This window comes from Sycon ciliatum, chromosome 8 (genome assembly GCF_964019385.1).
Source record: "Sycon ciliatum chromosome 8, ocSycCili1.1, whole genome shotgun sequence".
Lineage (NCBI taxonomy): Eukaryota > Metazoa > Porifera > Calcarea > Leucosolenida > Sycettidae > Sycon > Sycon ciliatum.
In genome coordinates this window covers 29,767,026-29,788,572 of record NC_088650.1, presented here as the reverse complement: position 1 = coordinate 29,788,572, position 21,547 = coordinate 29,767,026, and the positions used below count along the sequence as shown (strand labels likewise).

At 46.7% G+C, this 21,547-nt stretch overlaps 2 protein-coding genes across 3 annotated transcripts; one reads left to right on the top strand and one right to left on the bottom strand.

Moving 5' to 3' along the window:
- Positions 1-2,354: 2,354 nt before the first annotated feature.
- On the top strand, positions 2,355-10,092 carry LOC135822651 (uncharacterized protein DDB_G0271670-like). 2 transcript variants are annotated; one of them, XM_065335461.1, is made up of 5 exons: positions 2,355-2,646; positions 4,432-4,704; positions 5,486-6,538; positions 7,029-7,094; positions 9,092-10,092. In XM_065335461.1, the coding sequence occupies exons 1-5, from the start codon at positions 2,532-2,534 to the stop codon at positions 9,172-9,174; spliced, it is 1,590 nt and encodes a 529-aa protein (XP_065191533.1). In that variant the 5' UTR covers positions 2,355-2,531; the 3' UTR covers positions 9,175-10,092. The 2 variants fall into 2 exon arrangements, with proteins under 2 accessions (XP_065191533.1, XP_065191532.1); XM_065335460.1 differs by having other exon boundaries at positions 2,356-2,646; positions 9,089-10,092.
- A 6,477-nt stretch (positions 10,093-16,569) lies between these two features.
- LOC135823689 (uncharacterized) lies at positions 16,570-21,338 on the bottom strand. The gene is made up of 2 exons (XM_065336536.1): positions 19,824-21,338; positions 16,570-16,650 (listed from the first exon to the last, which is right to left on the bottom strand). Exons 1-2 carry the CDS (start codon positions 21,336-21,338, stop codon positions 16,570-16,572), a joined length of 1,596 nt encoding a protein of 531 aa, XP_065192608.1.
- Between the last annotated feature and the right edge of the window lie 209 nt (positions 21,339-21,547).

Here is a 21,547-nt window from a genome sequence, read left to right as displayed (position 1 = left end):
CCTCACTCATAGCGTTCACAATATACTGCAGATGTTGCTCCGCATTGACACCTTCCTGCTCTCTGCCGAGGTCCTGTAGATGTTCGTTGATAGCCTCTCTGTACTTTGCTTTCTTGGTCGGGTCACTAAATTCCGATATATTGAATTTTGCGTTGCTGGATATGGCTACTGGCGGCCTCTTGAGCTTCTTGTACAACTTAGTCAGGTTGAGGTTTGCCAGCACAAGACGGTGATCGCTTTCTAAGCTTGTCCCGGCGTATGATCTGGCATCCGTCACCACAAACCTTTCACTGTGACGGCAAAGGATATAATCTATTTGGTTGTAAATGGGTAAAGGTGGACCTCCACTAGGGTTGTGGCGCCAGCCTGTCCATGTGGTGATATGTTCTGCACGGTGCTGAAACGCCGTGTTACAGGCAAATAGGTAATTGCTGGACGCGAAATCAGCCAAAGTCTGGCCGCTGTAGTTGCGATGGCCCCTTGAGTGTGAACCAGCATAGGATACGGAGTGGCAGTCACTGGGTGGTCGTTTCCCAAGTTTTGCGTTGAAGTCTCCCATCAGGAACAGCAGCGATGAAGACCTTAGTTTTTGAATTGTTTCCAGCAACCTACATGTACATGATTGTATATCTTACTGTATCGTGCACCAGCTCCTGTTTTGCGGCTTTTGCACCCGCTCTGCTTCAACACACTCTAATTCTTCCATTCGTTCTCAGACTACCTTGTCTCTCGCTCTACCCAAAGTCAAAATTCGTTATGGTTTATTTTCAGTTGGTTTCCTCTGCTCTGACCGCTGGAACGCGCTCCCTGCTGAGGCCCTATTATGTTCTTCATTGCACTTATTCCGCAAATCAGTACTTGCTTTCCTAGGGTACCCTGTAAAACGGCCTTGGGCCTGTGGGGATTGCCCTATTAAAAATTTGAGAATAATAATACTTCGAGTAATAATAAACCTACGGTAGATCTGCTGACATTCTAAAACTAACTGGCTATCAGCTCTGGCACATCTTGGATGCGCACTCAAACAGCCTTCCAACTTGGAAGGTTCTAAGTTATAGAAATAACGCAAGGAGGGGAAGGAGCGCAACCAAGGCAAGCACAAGCTGAAAGTCTAAGCTGTGAAGGAGTGGACGTTGGCGGTTCAATGGCGAATGTACACGCATGTCGATGACGATACATTACAGCGTAACGTGTAGTTCCTTGGTCCTTTTCTTTCCTATAAATTTATCCTTGGCTCTCCATCCGAGTCCAAAAAAGAAGACCAAAGGTTTACCAGTTATCCGTTGTTTATGTCCAACACTAACACGGTTAAGCAAGATACCGGTGAGTCAGAACGTACAACAATTAACACAGAACTGACTGATGTGATAGTGACATTCAACGACCTGATGCTTAGCTGTATCACGTCTAGAATGCGAAAACCAACAGGCTTCCAACTTGGAGGGTTCAAAGTTATGAGATAACGTAAGACCGTGGCCGTCCTGTGCCGTGGTCCTTCGTCCTTCGTCATCTATGATCACTTTGTCATAACTAACATTCTTAGTTCTCTGTGATGTTTACCGTGTCCTCGTCTTGAGTGCCCTCATCTTCCCCTTTCTTACGTCATTTCGTAACTTAGAACCTTCCAAGTAAGTAAGTTGGAAGGCTGCAGGTTTGCGCATTCTAGACGTGATGCAGCTAAGCATCAGGTCCATGAATGTCAGTATCACATAAGTTATTGTTGTGCTAATTGTTGCACGTTCTGACCAACAGGTATCTTGCTTAAACGTGTTAGTGTTGGACACAAACAACGGATAACTTGTAAACCTTTGGGCCTTCTTTTTTCACTTAAATACTTGGCTCTCAATCCGATTCGAATTATAAAGTACTTGTATTGGATGCAGCTAACGAGGTCCGCCCCCTTGTCAGGCATTGGTTGTGAGAGTTACCACCTCACCCTCTCCGTTAAGGCACTGCACCTGCCACCCTGGTATTACAGGCATGGTGGTGGCCTGGCACGAGCGAAACTTCCTATAAAGGTGGTTGTGGTTCTCAACGCAATTGTATAGCCGGTTGTAACGTGGACGTGCGAACGTTTCTTAGTGCAACCATGAATGACCTACATGTACATGATACAATCATGTACTTACATGTACATGCAGTCTACTCTATGGCGAATTGCGTGATACAGTACAATCACGTACTATTACTAGTAGTACTAGCGCATAAACGACCGTAACGTACACGTGTCACACCGGAACCCAGCGTAACTAGCCAGGGGGGGGGGGGGGGGGGGGGGGGAGGTCAATCCTACTAACTGCCCAGTGTAGCATGTAGCAGTGACTGGGATTACGAGTAGTGGCGTTCGTGATGTAGTCTCTCACATCCAAAAGATTTAAGGTTTGGAACAGGCGGTAATGGCGTTCATGAGATGAAGACAGCAGATTCCCTCATCGAGCTGCCAATACTGTTTTCATCGTGAACTTGGCCTTCGCGCACACGGCCGTGTTGGCAACTTACTTACCTGCCTCCTTCACTAACAGCCGCTAAGGATGCTACCTGTGCCCCAGTCTGTGTTGTTGGCTGTGATCGCAGTCGCGCAAGCTGGTATCATCTCAGCGCTGGGCCAAGAGAGAGCCTACCTTCCCGGTAATGGACCATTGCAAGGTGAGGGACGCCTGATATCATGAGTTTAACGTTGGGGGTGGGTAACCGTAGGAGATGCATTTCCTGTAGCCTCAGGTTCATTACTCTCCTGTTAGTACAGTCATGTATATGTACATGTATGCCGGCCTACAGTACACCTGTACCTTGTCCTCTGCCCTGATTTCACATTTCGAACAACCCACAAAGTGCCAAAAACAGAATACTAGCACAAGTAGAGGTTTCAAGCGTTTCGTCCAATGGCTGTTTATCATCAGTGTCTGGCAAAGGATCATGAACCCAAATATATAACTCATTGGATGAACCCAGTAGATAATGCTGTGGATCCAGCACCATCCATGCTCTTCCACGGGCTCACAGTGCCGCGGGTTCAACACTTTCTCATCACATAACACATTCCACAGTGCATGATGTGCAATGTGCGGTCTGACAGGCGATCGCTTCAACAGAACGTGCCTCAGCGTCGCACCAAATGTCCCTCCAATCCCTGGGCCCTGTACAGACTGTATCCTGCGGATTGCGTTTATTATGTGTGCGTGTTGATCGATAGTCTCGCAACCCATCATCGGCCCAACATATAATGTAATTATTATTTGTTTCTTTAAGTTATGCACTGATCAAACCAGTAACAATTGAGGAAACAAACAATCGCCTGCTGCTGTGTGATCGCGAAAGCGTCAAGCTATTGAGTAAAAAGCATACATGCATGTACTAAATAGCATCCCCCACCTTCTGTGCACTATGGAATCACTGAGACGTAGTATTATGAACCATTACGATCGCTGCTTGTTTCTATTTCGATGTACCGGCACATGTACATGTACGTGCAGGAGTCTGTACTGAGAGGCCAAGCCCTGTTCGAACTTTTCACGGCTACTCAGGTGATGTAGAATATCTATGGAGTTACAGCTGCCGTGTCCCACACTACCACCAGTGCATGCAGAAAGCTTTCCACTGGAAGCTGGCTCTTGGAAAGGAACATTCTTCTGACGGCTTCCATGTTGCCTGAACTAGTTGTACTCCGACACGGACCACTGATCTCAAGCAGCCTGGAAGTTGAAGCAGGCTACGCAATGTAACTGTTCTGTCTCAACATTCAGTTGGGTTCTCTGTGCACTCTAGCTGATATGAAGATCGACCGGCGCGGCCGCTGTGCAAAGTTGATCGAAATGATAAGTCCCTTGTAGGCTCTAGCCTAGGGCTATCTAAAATTTCAATATTATTACTTTATCTATCTCGGTGTGCAATGATGATAACGCCTGTATGATCGCAGGGCTAGGAGAGCTGTGGGAGATAGAGTGAACGAGTGAGAGAGAAAGAGTGTGTATGTGTTTATGTGTGTTTGTATGTGTGTGTGTGTTTGTGTGTGTGTGTGTGTGTGTGTGTGTGTGTGTGTGTGTGTGTGTGTGTGTGTGTGTGTGTGTGTGTGTGTGTGTGTGCCGTAGCATTGCTATCATCGCCTCCGGCGATGGGCGTCAAAGGTCAAGGTCAAGGTGTGTGTGGCACATGGTGTGTGTGTGTGTGTGTGTGCGTATGTGGTGTGCGTGTGTGTGCGTGTGTGTGTGTATGTGTGTATGTGTGTGTGTGTGTGTGTGTGTGTGAGAGAGAGAGAGAGAGAGAGAAAGTAAGCCTGTCTAATTATTTAGACAGTTCGGGAGTTCCTTTCCTGGCACTCTTTAGGGCTTGCGCATTAGTCATCATTCGCAACAGGGATTACAGCCATTGCGTGACAATTCTGACAGTCTACATGACACATGTGTTCCGTCATGGTGCTCCATATCCATGCAGATTACGCCGAAGTTGGCGATCGCGTGGAAAGCCCGTTGTGCAACTCCAACCATCCTCAACTAACCTACCGACGCGTGGCAATGGTGCCCATGCCGGCGAAGGCTGGCAGCTTAGCACCTGCGTACGTTGTGCAGCATCAGCCTCCCGTCGCCGGCTATCTGTACAGCTTCCAAGTCATCATGCCGGCATTTGATGGGGTCATGGCTGCGTTCGCCTGCTCCATAGGCGTAGCCCAACCACAGCGGCAAGACTTCTATGTTATCATGCACAAAGGTACAGGTTTAATACTAATAGGCAATAAAACAGAAAGGTCCTAGACTAGTCGTCGAAAGGAATGCTCAAGAGTCAAGGGCAGAGCTACTTACACGGAGAAGAGGATGAAGAAATCGTTGTGACTCCGAGGTTCACGCACGAGGCAATCATCACGCAACTAAAAATGAGATCTATCTGGTTGCAGGTTTATATAATACCCACGAAGTAAATGTGTGAATCACGGCAGTACACTATTATCATGGCGTTAAACTATTCAAACATGTAACTCATATTGTGGCTATAGACAATGATGACACAGTCAATGAAAGTACTCGATTCCTAACGCTACATGTAGCACAAAAAGTGTTCCATTCGCGTATGGCACAACGGTTGCAGGCATGCAGGCATGCACTGTGACTAGAATAAAGACCAGAGTAGTGACCGGGCGACAACATAGATTATAGAAGGTGCCGCGGAACATTCTACACCGAACTGATGTCTGGCGAGAATTTACCTAAACGTACGCAACCGGTAGAACAGAGAGGTTCCAGGCTGTCCAATAGAGTGCTCGACACCGAAAGGCAGAGCTAGTTCAACCAATAATAAGAGCATTTTTTCATCCTCTTTTCTCATCCTCTTGTTATTGTTTGTTCGCAAGCTGTATGGGCATGGGATGAGTAGTCCGATGACCCCGCATGTTAGTACTCGCTAGATTTTCCAAACTGGACATCCCCATCAGGATGATCTAAGCTTGCAGTGCTGGCTGCTTTTCTCCGTGTCTTGCTATTCTATCATGGTCCAGATCTCGCCCCAACAGTTTCCATGGTTTCCGCCGCTCCAACGCCCACGACATCGCCCACGTCAACCAGCAGCAAAATGACTATTGATAACGATGTGGCTACTTCAATCAACCAGGTCCGTACCAGGTTTAGAGCTAACTACAGTACGGCTAGTTCCGGTGTGAATCCGAACCCAACTATCGGCTACAGCACAACTAGTTCCAGTTCCGGTGTGAATACGAACCCAACTATCGGCTTCAGTACAACTAGTTCCAGTTCCGGTGTGAATACGAACCCAACTATCGGCTATAGTACAACTAGTTCCAGTTCCGGTGTGAATCCGAACCCAACCATCGGCTACAGCACAACTAGTTCCAGTTCCGGTGTGAATCCGAACCCAACTACCGGCTATAGTACAACTAGTTCCAGTTCCGGTGTGAATACGAACCCAACTATCGGCTTCAGTACAACTAGTTCCAGTTCCGGTGTGAATACGAACCCAACTATCGGCTATAGTACAACTAGTTCCAGTTCCGGTGTGAATACGAACCCAACTATAGGCTTCAGTACAACTAGTTCCAGTTCCGGTGTGAATACGAACCCAACTATCGGCTACAGCACGACTAGTTCCAGTTCCGGTGTGAATACGAACCCAACTATCGGCTACAGTACAACTAGCTCCAGTTCCGGTGTGAATCCGAACCCAACTATCGGCTACAGTACAACTAGCTCCAGTTCCGGTGTGAATACGAACCCAACTATAGGCTTCAGTACAACTAGTTCCAGTTCCGGTGTGAATACGAACCCAACTATCGGCTACAGCACGACTAGTTCCAGTTCCGGTGTGAATCCGAACCCAACTACCGGCTACAGCACAACTAGTTCCAGTTCCGGTGTGAATCCGAACCCAACTACCGGCGTCAATATCGCCCCTGCAGAAAACTCAAATAATTGTGAGGAGAACCCATACCTGTGCTCACACAACTCCTACTGTGCAAGGCGTGGAGCCACATTCCTATGCATATGCCGATCTGGCTATACTGGAACAGGGATACGCTCCACCGGTGGTTGTCATGGTAAGACTCGGCGACTGCATGTACATGTATGAGCTCGGGCTACCAGCATTTGCCAGTATACCAGTATTTGCAATATAACTTTAGAGTTTTTTTTTAAATGGAATAGATTTTCAGAGTCGGACGTTGAGCCAGGGGAAGATCAAGATTTCAGGAGCCTTCCTCCTCTGGACTGCACCAGTACTATGTAATTTTGTAGCAGCTTGTTAGGAGGAATATCACTATTAGTATCGAAGTCATGGCTGGTCCTTTTATCGCGAGAGTTAGTGAAAGTCAGAAGAAGAGAGTGTGCCAGTAGGTTTGGAACGCATTGGCGCAGGGTGAATTACATTGCAAATGCGTCTGTGTGCACTGTGCCTGGCTAAAATCTCCCAATTCCAATGTTGTATACGAATTTACATGTACATGTATGCTTGTTCTTGATATACATGTAGTTGTTCTAATTGATATCATTGGCATGTTAAGTGCTTATGATCTCTCTTACCCACTCCAGCCGTATCCGAGGACACGACCTTGGCCACAGGCTGCGTGGATGAAGTGAACTGCAACCGGAGTGTGGGTAAGGGCATGTTGTTGCGGTTGTTGTTGTTGTTGTTGTTGTTGTTGTTGTTGTTGTTGTTGTTGTTGTTGTTGTTGTTGTTGTTGTTGTTGTTGTTGTTGTTGTTGTTGTTGTTGTTGTTGTTGTTGTTGTTGTTGTTGTTGTTGTTGTTGTTGTTGCTGTTGCTGTTGCTGTTGCTGTTGCTGTTGCTGTTGCTGTTGCTGTTGCTGTTGCTGTTGCTGTTGCTGTTGCTGTTGCTGTTGCTGTTGCTGTTGCTGTTGCTGTTGCTGTTGCTGTTGCTGTTGCTGTTGCTGTTGCTGTTGCTGTTGCTGTTGCTGTTGCTGTTGCTGTTGCTGTTGCTGTTGCTGTTGCTGTTGCTGTTGCTGTTGCTGTTGCTGTTGCTGTTGCTGTTGCTGTTGTTGTTGTTGTTGTTGTTGTTGTTGTTGTTGTTGTTGTTGTTGTTGTTGTTTTACATCGCATGTCAAACGGGCAGTTCTGCCCAATATTATGAGAGCGATGACAACCAGTAAGAAGAGTCAGAAATGAAGAGAAAAAGAGATAAAACAAAAATACGAACATGGAAGTAGCAATGAGGGGAGGAGGCAGGGTTAAGACGAGCAGAAAAAGGGATCTCAAATTTACATGTACAAGTCGGGGGGCATCGTAGCATGATTCTATCCAGCCTCATCAGCAGGTTACGAAAGCCATTTTAACCGAAGTAAAATACGCGTAGCATGCGTTTGAATTCACGGACAGATGTCTCCTATCTTAGTTAGGATCTTTCATCATTTCGAAAGATCTACATAGTTTCACTGGCGAGAGTTTTATACTCGAAACTGCTGTACCAAGGAATTAATTTTAGCACCAACGGATGCGTCGCTTTATGCTGGTGGTGTGCTGTAGCCACGAGTCGAGGTCGGCTGAAGATCGCAGTTATGGTGGGGCGGTTGGTGAAAATTGAAAGAACGGAAATTGTTGAACGAAGTGCTTGTAGAAAAATGCTAGAAGCATTCCGTTCAACATTGCTTTCCAAATTAAAGCATTGTCGAGACAATGGCGTTTGTCCTAATTCAGTCCAAAAAAGGGTACACAAAGCTCGTGTACATGCACCTGTATAATTATCACTCATTATCCACAGAATGAACGGAAATTGTTGTGAGCAATATCAGGGCATCACCAAGAGTACGTGGGGTTATGGACTGTTGGCGTCAGGAATGGTTCAGTCCTATTGTGACAGTGATTCCGCTAATAAGTAATGGACACTTACTTGGAAGTATTCATGACACTTCCTAGGAAGGGAATATCCCTTTGCTAGCACCGCGCACAGTGTATTGAACTCTGTATGCTATTTCTGCTAGCCGTGACGTGAGAGTAGAAAATTAATAGAAGTCGTGACCGCCTGTCAGCCTTTAGCAGTTTGTGATGATTGCTTGGTACTGCATGTAGTAATTGGGCGGCTATACATGACCATGACTGCTCTTGTAGCAGTTGAGCACTCTCATGTGGGGTAGTGCCTTTGCTGTTTGCATGATGCAGTGCTCACTGACTTGTCAGTTTGAGCACTCTGGCAAGGTACGTTCGAGCCAGGTTTACATTAAATCTGGCTTTGGAAAAAAATTCACTGCTTTCAGGTTCGGCCTCATTTTCTCTGTGCTGCGCCGATGAGTCCACAAAGGACAAAACAGTTCTGTCCGCAGATTGAGTCATGTACATGTACATGTACATGTAGATGAATTACATGTATAGTTCAACGCCTAAGTCGCTCCGCACACTGCGGTGCATAGTCTCTAAGTTTTTCTTTTTCTTTTATAATTTTTTTAATTTTTACACTTCCCTTTTCTCCTCTCTTTCCCTCAAACCAGTTTTAAATTTTTTTACAATGCAACATAATACTGTGGAAAGGTCACAACAATAAGAGACATCGACAAGATCAAAAGGAAGTCCAAGTACATTTTTTGGCCAAATGTCTGCTCGTGTTGTATGTACATGTACATCTATATTTTGTATTTCTGCAGCAGCCCGCCAAACGTCTTCAGCGTACGCGTATGTCTGTATCATGACGGTGGTCTTCGGCAAAGCCCTGATTCACACACTGCACTAAAGCGGTGGCTTACGCTATCAGCTGCTCTTCTACATCTGCTATTCATCTTGGACACCCCGTAAGAAGACCTTAGGGTCTGTTGCGAATGCCCAAGTAAAATAATACAATACAATACAAACAAATCTGCAAGCTACATGTATAGCCTAGGCCCACAAAAGGCTACAATGATCATGATGATATCCAAGCCTCCAAGGACATGATCACATACTTGTACAATGAACCACACTCAGTCCAGTCTCCTGCACTCCGCTCCCATTTCTCTTCAGACTTTTCCATTTCAACTCCGTCAACTTGAAGCCTATGGATATTCAGTTTCATTTATATTCATTCATACTGCACATTTCTTTATCCACATACCAAACATGCATGCAACAGAAAAACTACAAAATTCTGTCAAATGTTCTGCGGGCATTAGCCGGTAAGGGCTAGTATGGCTGAGGCAATCTCAGTGCGTTTCAAGCAGAATCTGCCAATTTCTCGACCATCACTACATGTAGATCTACATTGTAGGCTAGTCCCCGTCAAGGGCTTCTAGTACTAGCTACCCATAGCTATGCTGCTACCCCTAAATACATGTACAATGTAATAATTATTATCACTCCCTTAGTATTGACTCCCATCATGAGATTTTTGCTATACCTAAGCCGTCAAATATTCCTACTGAAGTACAAATTTCACTCCTTAGGGCTATATTGACTGCTTTTATTTGACTCCTTTTTTTATGGATTGAATACCTTCTTTGGTTTGCCGGTTGTGATACATCTAGTGTTGACTTCATACTACGTACTAGGAATGTGATGCAACAAAATTAATGGTGTTTTCTACGAACGAATATTCCCTCGAATGTTGCTTTGGCGAACGGACGAATATTCTGCATTCTTCTGAAATGGCTCAATCACTTCACTCAATCAAACCTAACACTCATGTTGTCTACAGATCACGTGGATAGAAAATATCAAAAGAAATCATCATCATAATCATCATCATCAGCCCTTTCGCGTTGGCATCGGCGTTAGCCTAGCCTTCGCTTGGGCCACACCCAATGTTAGACATGATACCAGAAGAGAAGGGGAGAAAAAGAGAAAGAAAGCAAAACCAAAAAAGGGAAAATATAGGTGAACAAACACTTGATCATATGCATACTATTCAAAGACACTAACATAGCAACACGCTGGTGCAGCACTAGCACATTGCAAGTAGCCATAAGTAAGTTAGACCTGATCAGTGGTACACATTATTTCTTCTGGATGATATCATTAACCAGTTGACGCCACCCGGATCTCGGGCACGCAATTTCACGCAATCTGCAGAGGTCTGTTCGGTTGTTGAGCGACCTCCTGATACTCGTCAGATCATTGTGTAGGACGGTTGGCAGTTCTGTTCTCGGTCGGCCTCTGTAGCCGGTCGTCAGGTCCCGCACACTGAAGTAAGCCTGCATTGCTGTATGCGCTGGGACGTCTCCGTTCAACCGCAGGACATGGCCGAATAGCCCCCCCCCCGTCCAACCGCAGGACATGGCCGAATCTTGCTTTTGCAATTGAGACGGATACTCGTTCGGTGTTGCACCTAGCGTACAGGTCAGCGCTTGAGATGACTTGAGGCCAATGAACTCCAACAACACTTCTCAGTTGCTTCCGGTGGAAAGCATTCAGCTTGGCAGCTACTGAGTAAATAAGTAAATAGTAAATATCCACTGGTGAAAAAGCAAACCTGACCAACGAACAAGCTTCACTGTTCTCAGAACACCATTTCTTCGCTCTCATCTTCAACAGTCAACACTACAGAGGAGAATGCGAGATCATGTTATGGCTGCATAACACAGCAACGCAGCACGAATCCTCGAGTGATAGAATGTACATGTACATTATTCAATTTATTGTATTGGTTCGCATCATCATGACTGACTCTAGCTCTGTCACTCAAACATGAGCTCTACGCGCATATCTGTTTAGAGACTGTCCGTGTCCAGCCATTCCTTTTTGTGAGCAGCTAAGCAACGTTCAGTTGAGCATGAATGTACATGTACTTGAGCAGCTAGCCGGAATACATGATCTACCATGCATGATCTACAGTCCAGACTCAGTGTAGTACAGTCGTCCCTCTCTCAGTAATCCAGCACTTTATAATCCAGCACCCTAGATAAACCAGCAGTACAATTTCTCAGTAGCCAAAATGTCCTCTTCATGCACATCGCAGCACCCTCCCTCATCCAGCACATTTTCCGTGGCACAAAGAGTGCCGGATTATAGAGGGACCACTGTATAGAGCTACCATGGTGTACTTAGTAAAACTAACGTGTTACATGACTGTACTTAGAAAAGACCGAGACTACAGACTCAGTAGTACGCAAAGGGTAGACGTGGTACTCAGCACGACAGTCAGCAGTGGTAGACCACAGCTAGCTGGCCACGTAACCATGGTAACGTTAGTAAGTCGTTACGTCGTGTGGGGTTACACCACCACTACACCTGGCTGTCCGAGAAGTAGAACTAGAACTAATACTTTACTTACATTGTTTTAGAAGTAGATCTACGCAGTAGGCATAAAAAAATTATTGTTGATTATTGTGTGTCATATTTATTATGTCACAAATATGTGTCATGTGTTTGGGCGTAAAAAGAGATTCAGTGAAAGAACACCTAAAGTTTTACTAAACTAAAGCCTAAAGGCTACACTGTACACATTTTGTGAAATTATTAATTGCAGTACCGGTAGTACTACAAGACTAGTAAGATTTACTACGAGTACGAGTGAGCCATGGCCACGGCAGCGTGCAGCTCCGTTAGTGCACTTACTCTTCTCTCCGCAAGCGAGCCCGGTCTAAAAAGCTGTGTATTTTGTAGTGCCAAGCAGCCAGAAGATGGCCGTTTCTTGCACTGTCTGCATGTGAGCTGTGCGCGTTGTCTAAAGGAGCATCTAACACCCGGCGGCTGTGTCGAATGTGAAGCATGCAGCATAGAGACCAAGCCTGGATTTCCCAGTGTCCCTATCAGCAAACAGCTCGTGTCCAGCCGATTTGGGACTAGCGAACCGAGCGAGGAGTTTCCCTGCGGGGAGCATGACATACCCGTGTGTGATTTCTGCGAAACGAACGCAGCGAAAGCCGCTACACACGAATGTGAAGATTGCGATGGGGCATTCCTGTGCTGGACGCACGCCCAGGACCACAGCAAGAAAAGAGTGTTTCGTACGCACAGCGTGACTGAGCTTAATGCAACGAGTTCAGGTAACTCAGACACTGGACGCAAGCAAGTGCAATACTCTTGCCCATTGCATGGCAAACACGAAGTGACCGACTTTTGTCGAACATGCCAAGTCGTGGCTTGCGAGCAATGCCTGCTTAGAGGTCACAGACAGCACGACGTTGTCTCTTTGTCTGAAACGGCTGCGGAGCAGAGGGTTGTACTGGGGAATGAATTGCCAGCTAATGATGGGCACACTGCATGGCAAACTGCTCACACCAGTTCAGAGATTCCTCTCTCCAAGCTGACTACGATGAAAAGTGCTCTGGAAGAGGAGGTCACGCACAGCAACAACGAAGCCACGGCGGCATCAAAGGTGATCACGGAGGCATTCTCGGGAGTCAGGTCTCTGCTGGACCAACGAGAGGCAGAACTGTTGATACTGGTGGATGCAGTGAGATGGAAGCAGCAGAGAGCTGCTGAAAACCAACTTCATCGCCTGGACATAATTGAACAGAAGAACACAACCGCCGTTGAGATAGGAAAGTTTCTCACTAGTGAAGAGAGTGTTGGTTGTGATGCTGAAGTCATGCTGCTTGCACCACTGGTGCTGAGCAAGATGAAGTCATTCAAGTCAGATATTGACCTGGAGCAGAGGACACCCAGTACTTCGGGCAACATCCACGCAAGAGCTGAATGCAAGGACCTGCAAAGGCTGGACCAATGGATCGAGGACATGGTTTCCGTGTCATCAGGGCCTGGCATCGACTTACAACGCTGCCGTGTTGAGTTTCCCAGTCCCCTTGAAGTCGGACAGGAGTGCACCGCACACCTCCACCTTGTGCAGCGGTCGAGCTCCTCTGAGGCGGTGGTGGCGGATTCCGAGGAGTCTTTGAAGGTTCTGGAGGTCAGTGTCACGACGCCATCAAGTGACCCTGGGAGCCGTTCCTCACCGGTTGCAGAGCTATCCGCAGGCACTACGCCAGGAACAGTCAGATTTCGTCTGCGCCTGACCAGACCCGGACGGCACGTACTTCACGTCAGATCCGGCAGTCTGGCGAGGGACTTTGAGTTCTCCGTGATGTACAAGCTTGCCTTTGACAAGCAGCGATGTTCGCACAACATCACCGTGTCGGACTCTGGTCTCGCAGTTCACTTCTCGGGCACGCGCAACGGATTCAACAATGTTCTTGGCACGGAGCCGTATACAAGCGGCACGCACCGTTGGTCCGTCCAGGTTCTCGGAGAGGACCTGGGTAGTGGGAATATGGCTATCGGCGTCACGACTGCTGCCGACGGTGACTGTCTAACCCAATGCCTGTCGGACACTGGATACTGGTGGTGGTCGCACTCACTGATGGACGGGATTGCGGAGGTTACACGTGACCAGCGCTCTGCCGCAAACTGCACCAAGTGGCAAGATGGTGATGTGCTAGACTTCACGCTGGACTGCGATGCCAGAACTCTTGAGCTGCACAACCGACGGGTCAACGAGAGCAAGACAATGCATAATCTCAGCAGCGATGGTAAGCCACTGTTCATGTTCGTTTGCCTTTATGCTCGCGACCGGTTAGTATCACTGATCGGAACCACCCGCAACACGCCAGAGTGATGGAGCTCTCTTTCAAAGGCATCATTTCTGTTCCGGTGCGTGCACACATTGCCAAACGCATGCTCACTCTACGAACAACACTCTACATCTCTTTGTCGTCATTGTGGACTACGTCAGTGGACTACGTCTTTTCATGTGTATTTCACTCTTTTTTTATCTTGACTCTCAGCAGGTCATCTGAATTATTCTGTCACATGTGTACAGTAAGATGTATTCTAGAGTTTACTTATAGAGGAATTCGGATGAGATACAAGGATCAGTGCTTTAGTTGAGTGTTTGTGCCTGCTGTTGCAATAAATCATGAGATCCCCCTCCCCCCCCCCCCCCCCCCCCCCCTCTCCCTGGTTTGATACTCATGGCTGGCAGCAGGCAGTAGGTACATGAACAGTGCAGTTCACTGCACAGTAAAATAATTATTCAAATAACCTACGTGGAGATAATACTTTTAATATAGCTATGAATAGGATGAAGGCCGCAATACACAGTAATACATGTCAAACAAGTAACGTAGTTGCGTGATGTCTGCGCCCTTCATCCTATTCATAGCTATATTAAAATAATTATTATTGCACGATTCCAGTTTGCGCCCTGCACCTCTTCACATTCTTAGTGCTAGCAGGTTTACATTGTATGGCTGGAAAGCAGCCTGGGCCACAAGGTGGCATTCACTACCTTGACATGATCTTATTTGAGCAGCACTGTACATGCACTACAATTGTAGGCTGTGTGAAGACGTGGATCACTGGATATGCATGCAACCACTTTACACACTGTATGTGTCGTGTCCCTGTGTTGCTGCAATGTCACAATAAAGTAAGTTGTTGGTCACCCACCGTCAATCGGGTACTGCAGAGTGCAGTGCATGCACGCTAGGTCTCACTATTCTCCACTGTGTGGTCTTGCTGACTGGCTTCAGAGCTTTGGTCTGATGAGGAATGCTGCAAAGACGCAAGCACTACTATAAACCTCGTGGTTTAGACTGATGCATGCAGCCCCATGCATTGTGAAGTGCAGGGACATTCCAACCCACCACTCATACTTGCTAGCTTGCTAGGTGTCTCGGTGACGTCATTGACGACATGCTCATGTGGACGTATGATGTGGCTCACTTCTGTCGTACACGTGTCAGAGCATCAGGTTACTTTGAAGTACTAGTTACCTTGGCAGCAAGGATGACCTATGCAGAGTATCAGAGGTCAGGACTTGCTCCAGTGCATGATTATTATGCACTGCCACCTGCTTCCGCCTTTCTAATTCACCTGCTGGATTTCGATCACCCATTAAGACTTTCTTAGGGTTCCCTGTAAAAAGGCGATGACGCCTGTTGGGTAGGCACAGGTGGATAATGTCGCCAGAAAAATTGGCAGAATTCGGTACTTTTTCTGGTAAGTTTCATGCATGTTTGGTATGTGGATAAAGAAATGGAGCAGAATTCGAGGAATTACCCGCCATAAGGTTTGTATGGTTCTGCCAATTTCACTGCTTTTCGAGCAGAATCTGCCACCTTTTCGAGCATAATCCGCCGATGCCTACTGTTGGGAATTCCCTAGCAAAATAAGAATAAAAAAATACGCAAATAATCGACGCGGAGACAACAATTTTATAATAGCAATAAAGAGAACAAATTCTGCTGTCATCGCGACACTACAACAAAGTCATGAAAGGTTTCCCCAAATCAATTTTCTTGTCACATTCATAATCCATTTTCCAACAGCGCATTATGAATGTGACAAGAAAATCGATTTTGGGAAAACTTTCATGACTTTGTCTTTGTGGTAGTGTGGCGATGACAGCAGAATTTGTTCCCTTTAAAAAATAATTACGAAAAGCAAACAAAGAGAGAAAATACTCTGGTGGAAACACACATGCATACACGCCATGCCACATTGGCCAACGCACTGCAAAGTGCAAACCTGAACCAGTTGCAACGTTTCGGAACATGGCCCACGTAAATGAACAATAGTGCCTTCAAAAAGCACAGCAGAGCAGTCTACACATGATCCAGGGACTGAGAGCGATAAGCCAAAAAGATGTGAATTGCGCGAAATCTTTCGAAGGGGCAGCTAACCACCGACATGCCAAAATGACCAGTGGAGTAAAGGTTTGAGAAATGCGGACAACTGTCCTGTTTCATAATTATTCCCCCCGCGCATGCGCAAATGCCCCCCCCCCCCTACCTCCGTCCCCTGGTGCGTTACATGTTGGAATTCACATCTTTTGGGTGTGCACTCTTACTTCGTGGTGCATTGACACGCTACGTACGTTCAGCTTCTCAGCAACTCACATAATGAAAACAATCTTTTTATAAGGTATACCGGATAAATATTCACAAAATATTCACAATCTTTTTTAAACATGCAGTGCGTCCTTCACCCGGCCCGATGAGCCGTCCCTAAGAGTTATGGTGTCATGCAATGTTCAGCACACCGCCTGACTCCCCACGCTGGTCTGAGTCCAAGCATCTCAAGGCACTATGCACACGGCCCTGGCTCATGAGGTCAGAGAACCGACGCGCCTCGTCTTCTTCACACTGCCTTCGACTACCCCTGTGCGGAGGGAACAAGGAGTCTTGCAAGCAGTCGCCTTCACTCATCAGGGCATTCAGGTCTCCGCACGCCACCATGCTATTCGCCTCTGTAGATGCTCAGCGTTGTCCTTGGCCTGGCTATTGTGACGTGTAGACTGAAGCAGTAGGCATGGTAGCACAGAGAAACGGTAAAAGGGCCACGTTGTCAGTGCTTCCGGAATCAAGGAAGTGCCGCAGCTCCGCGACGAGAAGGTTCACAAAGTCGTTGGAGGGTCGCCCTGGGGCAGAATGCACCGGTGCTCTACACTACAGAAGGTTGTACCTGGTTGGTAGGCACCGGCGGATTCTGCTCGAAAATCAGTGAAATTGGCAGAACCATACAAACCGTATGGCGGGCAATTCCTCAAATTCTGCTCCATTTCTTTATCCACATACCAAACATGCATGAAACTTACCAGAAAATGTACCGAATTCTGCCAATTTTTCTGCCCGTGCCTACTGGTTGGTAGCTGGCAGCATCTCTTGGCCCCCGTTGACTGAAGAGGAAAGAGCAGGATCCACTCCCTCCTGACCAGGATTCATTGTATCAAATGAGTCCCTGGTGTCTAGGGTCCAGCGGATAATGCTCCGAATATGTTCGTATGACGCTAATTATAATGCTCCAAAAACTACCTCATAATGCTGATTATAATGCTTCAACAAGGGCTATAATGCTCTTGGTTTGGAACAAAAATGGAAGAAAGGCTGGACATTGTCAAACTTCCAGGAAAGGATACAATCATACATATAGTCGATCTGCCTCTGAAGCTGCTACAGTATCTCTCACGAACTCCACCAATTCTTAGCACTATAAGACATGATCGCGTCTCCATTGGCTGCTCTTCATTGCAACTTTGATGCAGGGCTGTGGCTGAATAATGGGTGCATCAAATCTTTTCCCTTGCTTATCCATGTAGTGAGAGGTGAAACAATTATTGCTGGTGATCATTTGTGTGCTGGAAGCTTATCATGGGAAGTGATATTCCTGCCTGCAGACAAGCTGTCACTGCTTCCACTCTGTGAAAAATGTCTTCATCTGAAACAGCTGACGTGAGGCCAGTTCCTGAGAGACGATCTCATATGGAGATCCCTCCCATTTGCAGAAATCCTGAACACACGTGGTCAGAAGCTATTTTGCCGCTCTACATCCTCTGCTTGCGCTGTCTTCTTCTCCTTAGGCAGCGCTGAGGTTGCGTGGAGACAAGTGGTTGGCCACACTACTGTTCTTTTCTGATAGCACTTGACTCTAGGCCTTGTATTACAATCGTCCACGACGAACTGTACGTGCTTCACCAAGAAACGGTAAGACATGAGATGCTGAGCACTCAAATCGACTTGGTACTGCGTCCATGAGAAATTCTAGTTCTTTTCGAGCCTGCTGGGCTGGACTCGGCAAAGGCAGTTATTTGGAACAAGCTCTTTCTGTTTATAGCCGCTCCTTCATCCAGGTCCAAATTTATCAATGGATCAGTGTTTACTTCAGTATCTCAAGAGATGCTATGGCCAGAGCCTATGGCATAACACTTTTTATTAACAGGAAACTCCTCTTCGTCTGTTTGATATTCACTTCGCGTACGTCTAGTCTCCTCCATGGCTCTCAATGATTTCTAAAAAAAAAGAACTCCTCGTAAATCATCGCTACGGATTTTGTGTATATAAACAGCCTCAGTTGCAACATGGGACATGCTACATCACATGTACATTTGCCTGACTACATTGCTACATAAAGACTTTATGAAGCAATGGCATTATGTGGTCAGGTAAATGTAGCATTGTAGTTTGTAGTGCTACGCAAGAGGTGCACTGCATCTGTGCATTGTACCGTAGTGCTAAAGGTGTTACGTATCTACACAATCACAAAGTCATTTTCCAGTACAACACATGGCGTTGCACCTCATGGCTTTAGCCGATTGTTGCCAAAAAGCTGAGATTTCCCGACATTATCCACTATGAAACTCGTTATGCCGCTCAAACCTAACATAATGCTCGTTTTCTTCCTTTCTAATGCTCCATAATGCTCTGATGCTCGGATAGTCTCATAATGCCGAGTATAATGTCGGCATTATCCGCTGGACCCTACTCAGTACACGGCGTGCAGAGCTTAGTACAAACGAAAATCAAATGTCTCTACTCACGAGTTTCACGAGCAATCATTGGCTGATGATTGCTTTTCAGAATTATTACTATTATTATTATTATTATTATTATTAAGTCTGAAGAAAATGTTGAACAGTCTCTGCTGGGATGACGACTACACCATAGCTCAGTGGTTAGAGCATCGCTAGCTACAAGCGAGGGTCCCTGGTTCGAGTCCTGGTGGTGACAGTCAATTTTTTCTTCAGACTTTTCCCGTTTGTCTCTTTCCCTCAAACTAGTGAAGATTATTATTATTATTATTATTATTATTATTATTTCTAATTTTCTTTCACCGCCCACGGCCGCACAAAGTCCTTGGCTACAAAAAAAAATTAAAGTCTCTCCAAATCTCTCAAAACCAAACTTAAAACTCCTTTCCAAATTTTCGCCCAAGAGGGCATCTTCAGGGATATGTGACTCCTGTGAACAAAACAACAATATAACTACAGAAAAAGGGTAATAACAATAACGTGGCAATATACCAGGAACATCATAACTAGTGCTAAGAATTAAGACTAACATTGAAGATAATGTCACATATTCAGAAACAAAAACAGAACCTACCCACAATATCGCACGCCAGGTAAGAGCCTAAAAACAAATGTCTCAACTTGCAAGATCTCAAGTCAGGTGATGATGGGTCAGCGTGAAGTGCATGTCTCAACTGGTGTGATCGCCAATTAGATGTGAAGGTGACGAGGCCAGAAAGAGAGAGAAAGAGAGAGAGACAGAGGCAGAGAAAGATAGTGTGTGTATGTATGTGTTTGTGTGTGTGAGTGCACGTGTGTGTGTGTGCGTACGTGTGTGTGTGTGAGCGTGCGTGTGTGTGTGTGGGGGGGGGGTGTGCGTGAGTGCGAGCCTCACGGGTGGTAATTGCATCCATTCGATGAGATGGTCTTGCCCACAGTAACCATGAAGGTCCTGTTGTCTTGATGAATTTATGCCGATAGTCTCCATCCAGTGTCACAGTTGATTGCTGGCTTTCTGCTTCTGATTTCGGTTGCTTCCATGTACTTGCGGGAAGGCAGCGAAGACTCCCTGCCGAGAATCTTGGCGTGGTGGAAAGGCTGAAAGTTAGGCGATGATGTTGCAAATTCTCGGTGGTCAGACTTGTAATGGCCCCCCCCCCCCAGGGAGTCTTCACTGCCCTCACCCTTGCCTCTCGATAATGTTCCTTGAATCTTTCCCTCACTGGACGCTCGGTTTCCCCGACGTAGAGCTCCTCGCACAATGTACATGACATACAATAGACTACATTCTTCGTCAGACATTCACTGCTCTTCACATCCGCGTCGCATGCTCTGCACACCATTGGCCTGCCAGGACCACGCTTCACCTTCGCACGCTGCACATCACGCGGACACATACGCGTACCAAACGACGAACGGACAAGTCTACGCTTCAATGACGGACCAGACGTGAAAACAAGACGAACATCTGGACTATACTGACGAACACGGCGAGAAACCCGAGCGGCCAGTGCATCATTGATGAATGGGAGCTTGAGAATTGATTTATTCGGCTTCTTCCATGGATTCATCTTGCCACGATTCGGTTTCTTTGCTGTTTTAACTGCCCGTTGAATTTCTCGATCTGGATAGTCGTTGGCTTCCAGTAGCGCTGTGATTTTCTGGATTCCAGCTCCTCTTCCCGCCTCCGTTGAACCGTTGGAGATTGCCCGACGACACTGATTAACTGCGACTGCACGCTTTGTTGACAAAGGGACAGACGACAGGAATGACAGGTGAACTCCGCTGTGTGAAGGCTTGACAAACAGCTCCCACTCCAACGTACACTCGGGACTGACACTCAACGTCAAATCCAGGAAGTCGATGCTCCTGGTGTCGTTGTCGGAGTGTGTGATGGTGAATGTTATGAAGGGGTGTTGGTTGTTGAGATGGGCAACAAACCTGCTCAGAGCCGCTCCTCCATGTCGCCACAGCATGATTATATCATCGATGTAGCGCTTGAAAATGCAGGGCTGAAATTCAGCAGAAGACAGGGCTGCATTCTCAAGCGCTGACATGAAAATAATGGCCAATGGCGGCGCCAGATGGTTGCCCATGGCGATTCCCTTCAGCTGTCGGTACTGCTGATTGTCGAACTCGAATATGTTATTCGTCAGGATGAATTGGAGGGTATCTTGGACATCCTTCACACTCAGACCCAACATATCGACATCCTCGCGGTGCTCCTCCAGTAATGTGGTCGCAGCTTCAATGGCGTCAGCGATCGGGATGTTGCTGTAGAGGCCGACCACGTCGAGGGACACCAACAGGTAGTCTTCATTCAGTTTCTTGTGTTTCGTGAGCTCTTGAATGCATGCCAAAGTAGAGGCCAGGTGCGAGGGTACAAAACGCAACAACTGGTTAAGGATTCGTTCCATCAGCACAGATAGGTTGCTTGTGGGTCCATCACAACAGCTTACAACTGGTCGGACTGGCAAACCTTCCTTATGGTCTTTTGGAAGACCATAGAATTGTGGCATTCGACTATAACTCGGGTTCACGGCATCCTCAAGCTTCGTCGGAATCTTGCCATTGATGTGTTCTTTGAGGAATGCTTTCGTTGTGTCGTCCAGTTTCTCAGGTGTCATCTCTAGCTTCTCGTAGCTATTGCAGTCTTCGAGCAGGCTGCTGCACTTGGCGACGTAATTCGCCTTGGACATAAGGACGAAACCCTTGGACTTGTCAGAAGGCTTGATGATAATGTCGTCGTTGTCTTTGAGGTCTTGAAGATGCTGGCTCTGCTCTCTGGTGAGCTTCAGGTTAGTACTTTCCCGACTCCGTCTGTCTTGCTCCTTCTGAAATATGTTTACTACATCTTCCTTCAATCTTCGTATGTTTGCTTCCTCTTCATGGCTCAAGGATGGCGGCT